The 13,110-nt window shown below is 41.3% G+C and overlaps 1 protein-coding gene across 6 annotated transcripts in view; it reads left to right on the top strand.

The window, feature by feature from the left end:
- The first annotated feature begins 4,087 nt into the window (after positions 1-4,087).
- Positions 4,088-13,110, top strand: part of DLGAP1 (DLG associated protein 1) — a 313,149-nt gene continuing 304,126 nt past the window's right edge. For 2 of the 6 annotated variants that reach the window (XM_021686214.1, XM_021686213.1), the window contains exon 1: positions 4,088-5,047. In XM_021686214.1, the coding sequence (XP_021541889.1) occupies positions 4,088-5,047 (960 nt within the window). Of the gene's footprint in view, positions 5,048-9,706; positions 9,800-10,205; positions 10,281-13,110 lie in introns of those variants that run through there. The other 4 variants (XM_021686218.1, XM_021686216.1, XM_021686217.1 and 1 more) reach the window with 2 other exon arrangements.

Raw genomic sequence — 13,110 nt, 5'->3', positions numbered from 1 at the left:
TTCCAAGAATACAGAAGATAATAGGAATTATTATTCCCCTTTTTTCGTGACTAGATCATGTCTCTCTGAGAACATCATAAGCCTTTTGTCCATTAGGGATTTGCTATATGCATTTCGTTGTCTGCGCATGAGGGATGCTCAGTTAATTCTTCCCAGTTACACTGCAGGATGGAACAAGTGTTGTCCATGGATGTCACTTATAACCCTTAATAGGAGAGGGGAAGGGCACCTGGGTGGCTCAGTTGGTTAAGCGACTGCCTTCGGCTCAGGTCATGATCCTGGAGTCCTGGGATCGAGTCCCGCATCAGGCTCCCTGCTTAGCAGGGGGTCTGCTTCTCCCTCTGCCCTCTTCCCTCTCGTGCTCTCTGTCTCTCATTCTCTCTCTCTCAAATAAATAAATAAAATCTTTAAAAAAAAAAAAAAGGAGAGGGGAAGAAAGAAGTGGCAAAAAGAAGGGCATGGAAAGGGAGTTTAAGAGTAAGGGAAGGGAAGAATGAGAGAAGGAAGAGCAGGGGCCCCCAGGAATTGTTGAGCCATTGAAGGCTATGGATCATCTGCCCCCCCACTCCCCAGGAAGCCACCAAATGTGTTGCTTTACCTTATAATCACAAGTTGATCAATTGCCCTTTGCAAAATACAGGAGAGTAGAAGTGTAAGATTTCCTATAGAAAAATATAACTGGGCCAAATAAGTTGTTTATTTGGCCTGGACCAGAAAGACAGATTGAGCATTTAGAAATGTTTATGATTGTTTATTGCCATTTTTTCATGACCTTGTTTGCCCACATCATAGAGAAAAGGGATTAAGATCTCAGTATCCTTTTTACAAATATTAAGAGGAGGAAAGCTAACTTATTTATCCTTGCTGCAACTTATTACCCTCTAAGAAAATATAAGTGCTTGGCTCTATGTTGAAAATGGCCCACTTACATTTTAGTAAAACTCAAGCTGTGTATGTTTAATTTACAAAACTTATCGTTGGCTACATCATTTAACTAATTCATCATGAATGGCTTTGCAAAAGCTCTTCATTTGCTCTGCTAGTCCTCAGGTAACATTATTTTATGTGAAATGCTGTTGCCATACTAAAGATAACTAAATATTGAATAGTGATTGAAATATTTTTGTTCATTTTGGAGTAAATATGTATAATTCATGTTTTCAGCTCTTGCCAGTTTCACATTTTACTTAGCAGAAAGTATCTACCTGAGACCTGGCTACTTCAGAAGGAAATTCTGAAGCATTATTTCATTATTATTTTATATACGGGGATTCTAATATGTGTAATCATAAGGCTTTTTACGTGACTATAACCCTACTCGGTTGTTATTTTTGTGGGCTTCTTTTTTTACTTTTAAGTCCATATTGAAAAGGCAAAAATGTCTTCAACAGGGGCGCCTGGGTGGCTCAGTTGGTTAAGCGACTGCCTTCGGCTCAGGTCATGATCCTAGAGTCCCTGGATTGAGTCCCGCATCGGGCTCCCTGCTCGGCAGGGAGCCTGCTTCTCCCTCTGACCCTCCCCCCTCTCATGTGCTCTCTGTCTCTCTCATTCTCTCTGTCTCAGATAAATAAATAAAATCTTTAAAAAAAAATGTCTTCAACAGGACCTGTTTTATATAGAGAGACTCCCTCATGCAATGGATTTTTCCATCTAAATTAGTTTGTGCCACAGTTTTGCCAAAAACATGTATCTAATCTTCTTAAATCCCTCCTTGCCACAACTCAGTCGTAGGATCATAACTTCATACAAAGCAGTCCCAAAGTATTTTATGCAAAAATCTCCTTCATTAGTCTCTCTTCAGTGGGCAAGTTTTGATTTAGCTGACCCACAGGTATCATGAGTCCTTCTTGCCTTTTTATCTCTTTCAGTGTCAGTTTCTTTCTGTCCTTCAGACAGTCTTCTGTCTAGGCATCACGTAGTCGGCAGGGCAGGCAAGCTCCTCAGACTTTAGCATCAAGATAGGTAGAGAACTTCAAGAGGTAGGACGTTCTCTGATGAGCTGTGGAGTCTCAGAAGTCAAAGGTTCACAGAGGCAGAAGGAGCATCCATCTGCCTGCTCCTCCTGCACTCTGAAACCAGTGGTCTCTGGAATACCCATGAGATGGTCCCTTCCTTGTGCATGGCCCTTCTCTCATCACACAGTCCTCTTTCCACTAAATACACCTGACTCAAATCACAGTCTGGACCACACTGGTAAATTCTGCATTGAATAAATATTTTACCCAGTTCACACCATCAGCCAAGCATTTGCTGGGCACATAGCCCCTGCCCTCAAGGAGCTCATAATTTAGTAAACTAACCAATTTTGAAAGATTCCAGTGATTAAAACCCCCCAATCAGTTTTGCTGAGCCATTAATGCAGAAGCTGAGAGACTAGGAGGAAAAAGGGGAGTCATAAAGTCTGGATCAAGATTTTCAACATTGTCAGGAACTCCCACATACAGGACAGCCCATAGAATAAATGAGACCTGACCTCTCAAAAGTATGCATTTTTCTTCATTAGGCCATGCGTGTGTGTTTTTATTTGTTGTGGTTGTTTTTAAATTAAACCATTTATCTCTCCCTCTCTGAATATCTGAAATGACATTAGTGATATTTTGGACAGTCATGCTGGTTTTTCAAGACAACTCCTATAGGAAGCTTTCAAAATAAATCAGGCTGTTAATAGGAACCCAGTCAACTCTCAAAGAAGTTAGAGTCAAAAGAACATACTCCGTCCTGTGGAACAGCAGTCTCTGCTACTAAAGGGAAGACCTGTGCTTGGGATGAGCTGAGTTCCCACGGGTGGTCTGTAGGAGTCACTTCTCTCTGAGGCAGATCTGCCTTCAGGCCCAGGTCCTTTATGTCCTCAGGAACATTTCCAGGGCCTTTCCTTTGGCCATCTTGCTATCACTTGTGAACCTTTAACCAGAAACCTTTAAACCAGGAAAAGGAGATGCCATGATATTCAAACTAGCCAATTCAAGTTCTTCAACAGCTCTCTGGTTGTTAAGAAGAAGCTCTTGGGGCACCTGGTGGCTTGGTCAGTTAAGTGTCCGACTCTTGGTTTGGGCCCAGGTCATGATCTCAGGGTCGTGAGATGGAGCCCTGGGTCAGGCTTCTCACTATGCTTGGTGCCTGCTTGAGATTCTCTCCCTCTGCCCCTTCCCCCATTCTCACCTCCACACTCTGTTTCCCTCTAATGACAGAAAACAGGGGCAGATTTTCTCTATAGCTCTGATTTATTTGCCACCATTACTGTTTTCAACTCTAATTACTGTGGTGTTGGGGGGTGGGTATTTGCGAGCTGTAATTGTTACTACAGAATTCTAATGGGAAAGCATGTGACAGAAGATAAAAAGATATATCTTCAGGTTATAAGGGGCCAGTCGCTTCTCTTATTTTTTCCATCCACATTTATTTTATTTACATTAATGGAGTACTTACTATGTGTTTACCTAACTGGCCTGGGACTAGGTAGGAGGATAGAAAGGTGACTAAGAAGTAAGCCCACCTGCAAGAGATGAACTAAACCAGCCCAGGAATGCCTGAGACAAACAATTCCACAGGAGCTGAGAGAGTGTGCAGTAGATACCATGGAAACACAGAGGGGAACTAATTCTCCCTGCAAGAGGGATCAGCAAAGGCTTCCCAGAGAAACTGAGCCCTAAGGGGTTGTATGCTTTACGCTTAACAGACAGTTATGACTAAAAGCAGAGAAGCAAGGGAAAGATCCATCCAGTTATTGGAATCCTAGAGGGAGGGGGTTTGCTTTCAAATAATCTTAAAACAATTTAGCATTCCTTTTCCAGGTTTACTAGCTTTCACCCCTCCCATCTCCGGGTATCTGGAGTGGGCTTTCCCACCCTACAGAGGTGATAGAGCTTTTCCAATCATGTATTAAAACTGCTTTCAAGGACCGTGCTGAGTTCTTCTGCCACAAAGGGAACACAGTAGCAGACATTCAAAAGAGCAACATCTACTTACCCAGAGAAGCATTAACCATTTTCCCTCTCTTCTTCTTCCTTGCCTCCAGGTCTTTGCAGAAGACGGGTCTGGAACCTAACCACGGGGTGTCTATGACCCCCGAGGTTGCAGCCCACCAGCAATGAAAGGGTTATCGGGCAGCCGCAGCCACCACCACGGCATCACCTGTGATTCGGCCTGTGACTCGCTGTCACACCACTCCTCGGACCGCAAGCCCTACCTGCTGAGCCCGGTGGAGCACCACCCCGCGGACCACCCTTACTACACCCAGCGGAACTCCTTCCAGGCCGAGTGCGTGGGCCCCTTCAGCGACCCGCTGGCCAGCAGCACCTTCCCACGCAGGCACTACACGTCACAGCAGGAGCTGAAGGACGAGTGCGCCCTGGTGCCCCGCACCCTGGCCACCAAGGCCAACCGCATTCCCGCCAACCTCCTGGACCAGTTTGAGAGGCAGCTGCCGCTCAACCGCGATGGCTACCACACGCTGCAGTACAAGCGCACCGCCGTGGAGCACCGCAGCGACAGCCCCGGCCGCATCCGCCACCTGGTCCACTCGGTCCAGAAGCTCTTCACCAAGTCTCACTCCCTGGAGGGGCCGTCCAAGGGCAGCGTGAACGGGGGCAAAGCCAGCCCCGATGAGACGCAGACGGTGCGGTACGGCAAGCGCAGTAAGAGCAAGGAGCGGCGCGCTGACCCCAAGGCCCGCCCCAACACCTCCCCCGGCTGGTGGAGTTCCGATGACAACCTGGACGGCGACATGTGCATCTACCACGCGCCCTCGGGCGTGATGACCATGGGCAGGTGCCCCGACCGCTCGGCCTCGCAGTACTTCATGGAGGCCTACAACACCATCAGCGAGCAGGCGGTCAAGGCCTCCCGGAGTAACAACGACGTCAAGTGCTCCACCTGTGCCAACCTGCCTGTCAACCTGGACGCGCCGCTCCTGAAGAAGAGCGCGTGGTCCTCCACTCTGACAGTCAGCCGTGCCAGGGAGGTTTACCAGAAAGCCTCGGTTAACATGGACCAGGCCATGGTGAAGTCAGAGTCATGTCAACAAGAACGTTCCTGCCAGTACCTTCAGGTACCATTTATGTCAAGTGATGGATGCTTAGAAATTGTACCTGCTAATTGTGTGGTGTTTTCTCCTGGGCCCTAGTCTTGGCTCTGCTGTGAATTGTCTGCATGAACCTGAGCAAATTATTTAGCGTTTCTCTGGCCAACTGCTCCTATCAGGAAACAAACCGGCTACCCAACTCCATCCAGTTATCTTGAGACACTAGATATAAAAGTGCTTTGAAAAGCATGCCTACATAAAGGCAAGGAGTTATTAATGTTTAGTGTTCCTCTTTCGTCTGAGGGAACATGGGATAGGGAGGTGAGAAAAGGGGAGTCTACACAGAATTTTAAAATAAATCCACCTTTTTTTCTTTTTTACAAAAGTCAACAATGATCTTTTGAATTTTGGAAGGAGTTTCATTAGATCTATCCAGAGTGGTTTTTTTTTCCTTTATTGTAAAATTCTGCCTTAAGCTATTTGTTTGGGAAACTTGATCTATCTTCTCACAACTGTAATTGTTATCACCACCTCCAACACTAACCACACTCCCACCCAAACCCCCACCCCCACCCCCCAGAGCACAGGGAATTGGAACAATGCCTTGGGCCCTGAGGAGGTGAGATCAAGCCAGTTTGGGGACCTGACAAGCACGGCTGCAGAGACCCAGGAAAACGGAGGAGGAAAAGCAGGGGGAAGCAGCCACGAAATAAAATGCAATTAGTGTCAGTGTGTAAATCGCACACACGTATAGACCCAAGGCAAGCCGCTCCTCCTCTTTCAGTCTCCTCATGTCTTTCACTAATGCCCTTCCATTCACTGAACCTAGAAAACGTCAGGAGCAAAGTCTTTTTCTTTTCCCCCTCGCCACCCCACCTCACCCCCGCCCCCCGCCGGGGCCAATTCCTCTATCTGGTAATTGTCATTTTTCCCAAGATAATAACCCTCCCTGAAAAAGGACCCTCATATTTTTCCTTTTCACGGTATCTTTTTTTCTCTCTTCTCTCCTGTACACCCATCTTTAAAAAAAAAAAAAAGTTTTTATTGGACTATAAAGGCATGCCATAATCATTTCGCACTCTTATCCTAAGAAGAAATGCAAGGAAAAAGTCTTCCACTGAGAAATTCAACTTTTTGCTCTCTGAATTGCTCCTGACAAATCTGGCTCCCTTGAGAATGCCTCTGCCAAGCCCTGAGAATATGCCAGGCAGGCAGTCACCTGGCAAAGACATCCCAGTATTCAGAAGAAGCCACCAACATGCGGATAGTTTTCACAAAGAGCACACAATTCCAATGGTCAGTTTTTCCCACTCAGAGTGGTATTGCCTCATTTACTATAAGTTTGCTAGAGGAGTTAAGCCATCAAGAATTATTAATGGAATTTTAGAGCTAAAGAGTACATCTATTCCTACCTCCTCACTTAGCATATAAAAAACTAGCCTCGAAGAAAAGTAAAGGCTTAGTGGGTTATTCTGTTATATTGTTAGTATAGAGGGAGGAGAGAATCCAAGTCACTTAATTTATAGAAATGACTATAACAAGGGTTACAACTGAAGCTTTAGAAATTGTTTAGGCATATCAATCTTACCCACCACCTAGAATAAAGTATTTTGATTAGAACATCTGTCCTGAAGAAAGGATGGGTAATGAGATAGGAGCCCTAGAACAGGATAGTTTATCTATGAAAGTTCTGTAATGGGTGGGAAAACAAACAAACAAACAAAAAACACAACAAATTTAAAAAAACCCTGGACTTTAATAAGTAGTGATGAGATTAGATAAGAAATACCAGATTAAGGAAGAAAACTCTACAAGGATCCAGGAACAGCCTTTGTTAGTGACAAAATGCCTTTTATATGCTTGCATGATTGCCTATGTTCTTCTTGCCTCAAATTCCTTTTTCTTTCTTTTTTATGCCTTTTTGCAGTAAAAGGCTCAAGTAGTGGAGAAAAGTGGAAGGATAAGGAAACTGATATTGATTGAAAATCTACAATGTATCAGATGCTATAGCAAATGTTTTCACATTTGTTATTCCATTTAATTTTTAAGATAATCCTGAGAGCTTGATATAATAATCCTCTGATTTTACAAGAAAGGAAACTGAGATGAGAACTATCAAGTGATTTTAAAGCCACATGGCCAATAAGTTGAAGAACTGAGAATTAGACTTATATCTATTTGATGCAAAATAGCTCTTTCCAGTACATCCCAGCACAGCCCTGGAATCAAGGGCATGAAAATAGTGAACAGGAGGGAAAAAAATCTGTAGAGCAAACATATTATTATTAAAAGCTTTTCAGTAAAATGAGAATGAAAGCTTGAAGATTTAAGTATGAGATTTAGTATCGTAGCATTATTAGATCTCATATTCAAAAGATTTGGGAATTCTGTTTTCAAGGTATTTACCTTCTTTTAAGCCAGTTTTTTAATGAAATATTTGAGGCTTACAGAGAGGTATAAAGAAAAATAATAATAGGGCACCTGGGTGGCTCAGATGGTTAAGCGTCTGCCTTCGGCTCAGGTCATGATCTCAGGGTCCTGGGATCGAGTCCTGCATTGGGCTCCCTGCTCCTTGGGAGCCTGCTTCTCGCTCTGCCTCTCTCTCTCTCATGAATAAATAAATAAAATCTTTAAAAAAAAAAAAGAAAAATAATAATAAAACAAACCCAGTTATATGTAACCCAGCTGGAGAAATAAAACATTAATTACAATGTATCACTTATATACCTTCCCCAATCCCATTTCCTTCCCTTCGTCCCCAGAGTAACAGCTAATCTGACTCACTACCCAAAGGACCTTTGCTTTTAATTCTGAAGTTATTGAAAGATTGAAAGAAATTAATATTTTCTATCATACATTGGGCAATAATTAACACTGGGCCAAGCTAGTTAAACCCTTTAAATATAAACTGAGCTCAAAGGCACACCTTCTTTAATAAATATTGACATTTATTGAGCTCCTATTCTGTGTGAGGCTTTCAGACTGGAAAAAAAATTTCCGTATTTCAGTGTGAGCAGGTAGTGGGTCTAGGAGACAAACTAAATGTACAACAGTGTGTTCTTCCCACCCAGCATGCAGAGTTAGTTAAAGGGCTCCTCGGAAGAAGGGGAAGAAGGAGTTGCACGTTCACAGGGGGAGGGAGGAGAACAGGAAACTCCTGAAACTGGACATTCTGTCCAGCTCTCTTCTTTCTTTAGAAAAAAGAGGGACTCCACCATCCTACCGAAGCTCCTCTCAGGAAGACAGGTGTAGCCAGCCCCTGCCCGCTCCCATGCAATGATTTCATTTATAAGCTCATTCTTAGAAGCAAATTTGGGGAAATGAAGAAAAAAATGTTTTCCAGTTCTATTATCTTAATTACCAACTAATAGTGAAACTGGATTTACAAATGTTTGACTTCAACCTCACAAAGTTTAGTGGATAAAGCACTGAACTTCAAAGGAGAGGGTCTACGTTCTAGTGTCTGCTTGCCATTAACGGGTGAGCGGTCACTGATTAGCCAGTGACCATCATCTCAGCTCTCTGGGTCTCCTTCCTCTGCTATAAGATGAGGCATTTGGCCTAGAGGACCTGCGATCTGAGTTCACATTTTTAACCTCCTTAGTTACATACGAGGAGTACTAATTAGAGCAATTTTCAAGAGTTGCAAGGCCTGGAAACTCTCATGTAATACATGTCTACCAAAAGTACATGTTTTTCCATTGTTATCTAATTTGCTCTGTAAAACTCTGTGAAGTATTTTACAGTTGAAGAAACTGAGATTTAGTAAATGAGGTTAAGTAGCTTGCCTAAGGACACACAGTTCGTACGCGGCAACATGGAGGGTCAGAACAGACTCATCTGCCTCCAAAGCCTGGGGTTTTCGCTCTATCATGTCCAACCCCGACCGGTTCCAAATATAAAACAGAGGGAGGAAGTGGCATGTATCAAATACTTGTTATGTGCCAGAAAACACACAGTATCTCATTTCATACCTGAAATAACTTTGTAAAGTATTATGTTTACTCCAGCTTTGCAGGTGACTAAACTAAGGCACGAACAATGAAATCACTTACTCAGGAAGGCATAAATAGTAAGTAAAAGAGCTAAGACTTGCTCCGAGATCTGTCTGAGTCTAAAATGTGCTCCAGGAATGGAAATAAATGCTTTTTACTTTCATTTTATTCCCTGCTTTATTCTGTAGCAAATGTTTGCACTCCCTTGACCTTATCTCTGTATGTGCAGTTAGGCACGCAGGTACAGGAAATGTGACCCATCTTAGACAAGCAACCGAAGGACTGATCTGTCCCTGGTTTGATTCGAGACTGCACAAAGGTTAAATTAATAGTCACCAATAGTAGAATCTAAATACGAGCAAAGTTCTGATTCTCTCGTTGGAGAATTACCACTTGGAATTACTTTAACTTTAGCCATTACCATGGTTATACAGAAAATGAGGAGTCTGTAGGTATTTGGCCTCTGATTGACATTGATTTAGAAATAAAATACTGTAGCTTGAAATTATGGCAAGATCCAGTTAATACAGTCAATCTGTGCTCACTCACAAGCTGTTTGTAGTTAATAAAAAAAAAAAAAGACTCCCTTTTTTCCCCCAATATTGTTATTTTTAAATGTCAAGAATCAGATGTCGGCTGTTTAGAATCTTGTACCCCTGCCAGGGACTGGTACAGGGTTTGGAGCAGGGACATGGATTTGAAGACATTAAAACTGTTTAATTCTCAGTTGAGATGTGGTTGGCTTTTATACATTTGGAGTAGAGCATTTATGGCACATCTCCGGGTAAGTGCTAATAGTTAAGTAAATAAAATAGGAATGGGCTAGGAGGAGTAAAAGGAGTTTTTGCTGTTGTTTTGTTTTGCTCTAAATGAGCAGGATTCTTGGTTCTGTATATGCCTCTTTATGTGAACGTTCTGTGTTGAGTGACTAGCATCTAAAGCCATTCAGAGGAGCAAGATTTTAGATTTCCAACTGTTAACCTGAAAAAAAAAAAATCCCTTCAATCATGTATTTTGCATTCATCCAGCAGCAGAAACAGGAAAAGGGAAACAAAACGCTCTCTCCGGTAGAAGGAGAGACACACAGGGAGAGAGAGAGAGAGAGAGAGAGAGAGAGAGAGAGAGAGAGAGTGCAAGACAGAGACGGAGAAAGAAAGCCACTCTCAGAGATGAAATTTTAGGAGAGCGAAATGATCGACCTTTTTAAGGCTGAGTGGGTTTCTTCAGTTTGTGTGCAAGTTTCAAGAAATGGAAGGACTGACCAGGTTTGGGTACAACTCTTTTATTACTTTGTATTTGGTGATAGTGTGTTGTTGGTTTGAGTGGGGTTTTCTTTTGGGGGGAGGGGATAGTTTTTGTTATTTTATGTCTTCTCTAAATAATAGCTGGTAAGACTGAAAGAGCTAATAAACTAATGTATATACAGATGGTAAGTAAACAGGTTGAGACACTGGATACCTACCAATCGGTGTCTCCAGAGAGGCTACATAAAATCTTTCATGGACACATTTGATCTAAGATGCTAGGTGCTATTAGAGGATATTGTGTGGCTACTCATTGAAATGTGATCAGTTGTTTTCCATGGCAAGGATCCTGAATGCTTCCTGAATGCTTACTGTTCCTCTGCAAAATTAAAATTTCTGGAAGGCTGGGTGTTTTTTTTTTTCCTTTTTCTTCCTTTTCCTTCCTTCCTTCTTGGGGTTTTTTGTTGGGGTTTTTTGTTTGTTTGTTTGTTTTTGTTTTTTGTCTCTTGGTTAAATTAGACTCCACAAAAGATCACTGAAGAATCATTCATAACATGCATGAACCCAGGATTTTTTTTTTCCAGTGCAAGTACAACTATTTTTCAAAATTTTGTTCAAGATTATTTCAATCTTTGCCTAGTGGGAGTTTTTCCTTCTCTGGCTGAGGTTTTCTTTCCTCTTGTTTTAGAACAATTTAAATTATATTAAATCAATTAAAACTATTTATGTGAAATGTGTGACAGTGCTGAGCAATTCTGCTAGTGACTTAGGTTACTTGGTTACTGCAATGCTTGCTTGCTGCCTTTTTAAAAAAAAAAAAACCGTCAACCACATTAATTAATAATTTTCTTTATTTTTAATTTTAATTGCTTTAATAATACATTAAGGAGTGTCAGGATTCTTGAATGTATTTCCTTCTTGGCTTACACAATCTTCTCCCTGTTTTTTCACTAATCTTAGTAAATATATCCTCTTTGTTGATAGAAAAAAAGGTTACTTCTGCCTGATCCTAACTTTGAATGTAGAATCAAACGCGCAGCTAGCAGAATCCTGGTAATTCTCTCTCATTCTAATTCTCACTATTGCCCATATCCAAATAATAGTGGAGATGTGGGGGAGACAATTGGCAAAACATTGTCAGAAAGCAGGGGTCCAGAAAGAGTCAGTGGTAGCCAAAGGAAGCTCAAAAAAGAAATAGGAAATCCTTCTTAAAATTTGTTAAAGAAACTTTATGATTCTTGGTCTGCAATTTCATTATTCTAAAGTACTTAGCCACCATCAAAGGTTCCGTAACACATGTTTTCTGATCAGACAGAGTCCAATCTACTAATGGAAGGTATAGCGGTGGTTAGCACAGAAGAGAAAAAATTAGCCTTGGATCTCTTCATGGCCAGTGGCCTTTATTTCCTCTTTCTCTATCCTCTTTAGAAAACAGGTTGCTTGGTTGCAAATTAAAGGCAAAAGCTCCAGGTAATCCTTCACATTCTCTGGAGAAATATTCATCCATAATCTCTTGTCCACTTGAGATCATAGCTTTGCACAACTTTACATAAACAGTGATCTGTGAATGGTAGAGCACACTGGTCTTTTGTTCGAGAGTTTATAGGGGCTACTAAAAAATATATGCAGTATTACCAAGTTGGCTTTGATTTGGTGATTAGATTAGGTTTTCACTATTTGTTTTAGGTCCAAAGGCAACAACCTCTCTTAGTAGGTTATTGTGCTTCCTAGTATGCTGTTGAATCATGGAGAAATTCCATCTTTTTAGGTCTAAACAGTTGAAACCAGAACTTCACGTGGTTCAAACCATAATACCCCTTGGTCAGATTTTTTTCTGTCATTTGCCAGCTTGGTAGAGAAAAATTAAAATTGGCCTTTTCAGGTAAAACCAAGATAACAATGATATCCACAAAGAGTTATGTGACCTCACTGATTTGTATTACTCATTTGAAACTTTGAACCCATAACTTCTCCCATTGGATAAAAATAATATGTGTGTGTAACTTCCCATCCAGGGCTCATTTATCTGATTCTCATGATCATCTTGCTCATCCCCTATCATTAGGTTCTGTCCCTAGTAACTGCCATTTGGAACACCGTTATGGCATGGGGAAATTTTTTTTAGTTTATTTTTGTAAATGCATATTTAAATGTTTTTATAAATTCTTAGACTGAAACCACAGTGGGGGTGGGAGGTGTGCTTTAATTTTTTTCAATGAATGATTTATTCTCCTTGAACCCAGTCCTCTAGCTAAAAGGTAAAGATATAAAGAATGAATTAATTGCTATTATACAATTAACAAAGGTAAAAGAGGGAATATAGTTTAAAGAGAAGCATGTCATCTTGCTCCTTGTGTTGCTTTTGACCAGTTTTTTATTTCTGGTATTTTTTAACTCTTCTTTCTTTGAGAACATTTGTATGACCAAGGAAATTGTGATTCTTTGGTCTTTTAAGTATAAGAATATATAAAACTACCTTTAAAAACAGTTGTTTTTTTATTTGCTCAAGTTAAGCAGTATACCCTACTTTGTTTCCATTTCTAAGATAAAGAAACTTCTAATTACATTTGCAAAATAAGATGTCTAGACAAGTAGATTTTTTCTTTCATGCACTTGAAGTCACTATTCTCTATCAGTTGAAGTTTCTACTCACTGTTCTCACAGAATTAGGAAATTTCCTACAAATTCAGTCTTGTGACATCACAGAACTGTCTGTGAAGCAGAATTACGTGGAGTCCAGTGTTACCATATGTAGTATGCATGTGTACAGATCTATCTATACACATTATACCTGCGTAGACATCCCTGCACCCATACTTCAGAATTTGCATTTATATGTATGCTTTCTTTG

Source organism: Neomonachus schauinslandi, chromosome 14, assembly GCF_002201575.2.
Source record: "Neomonachus schauinslandi chromosome 14, ASM220157v2, whole genome shotgun sequence".
In the NCBI taxonomy this organism is placed as follows: Eukaryota; Metazoa; Chordata; class Mammalia; order Carnivora; family Phocidae; genus Neomonachus; species Neomonachus schauinslandi.
Note: the sequence above shows the minus strand (reverse complement) of the source record. Positions and strands in the feature narration are given on the sequence as shown.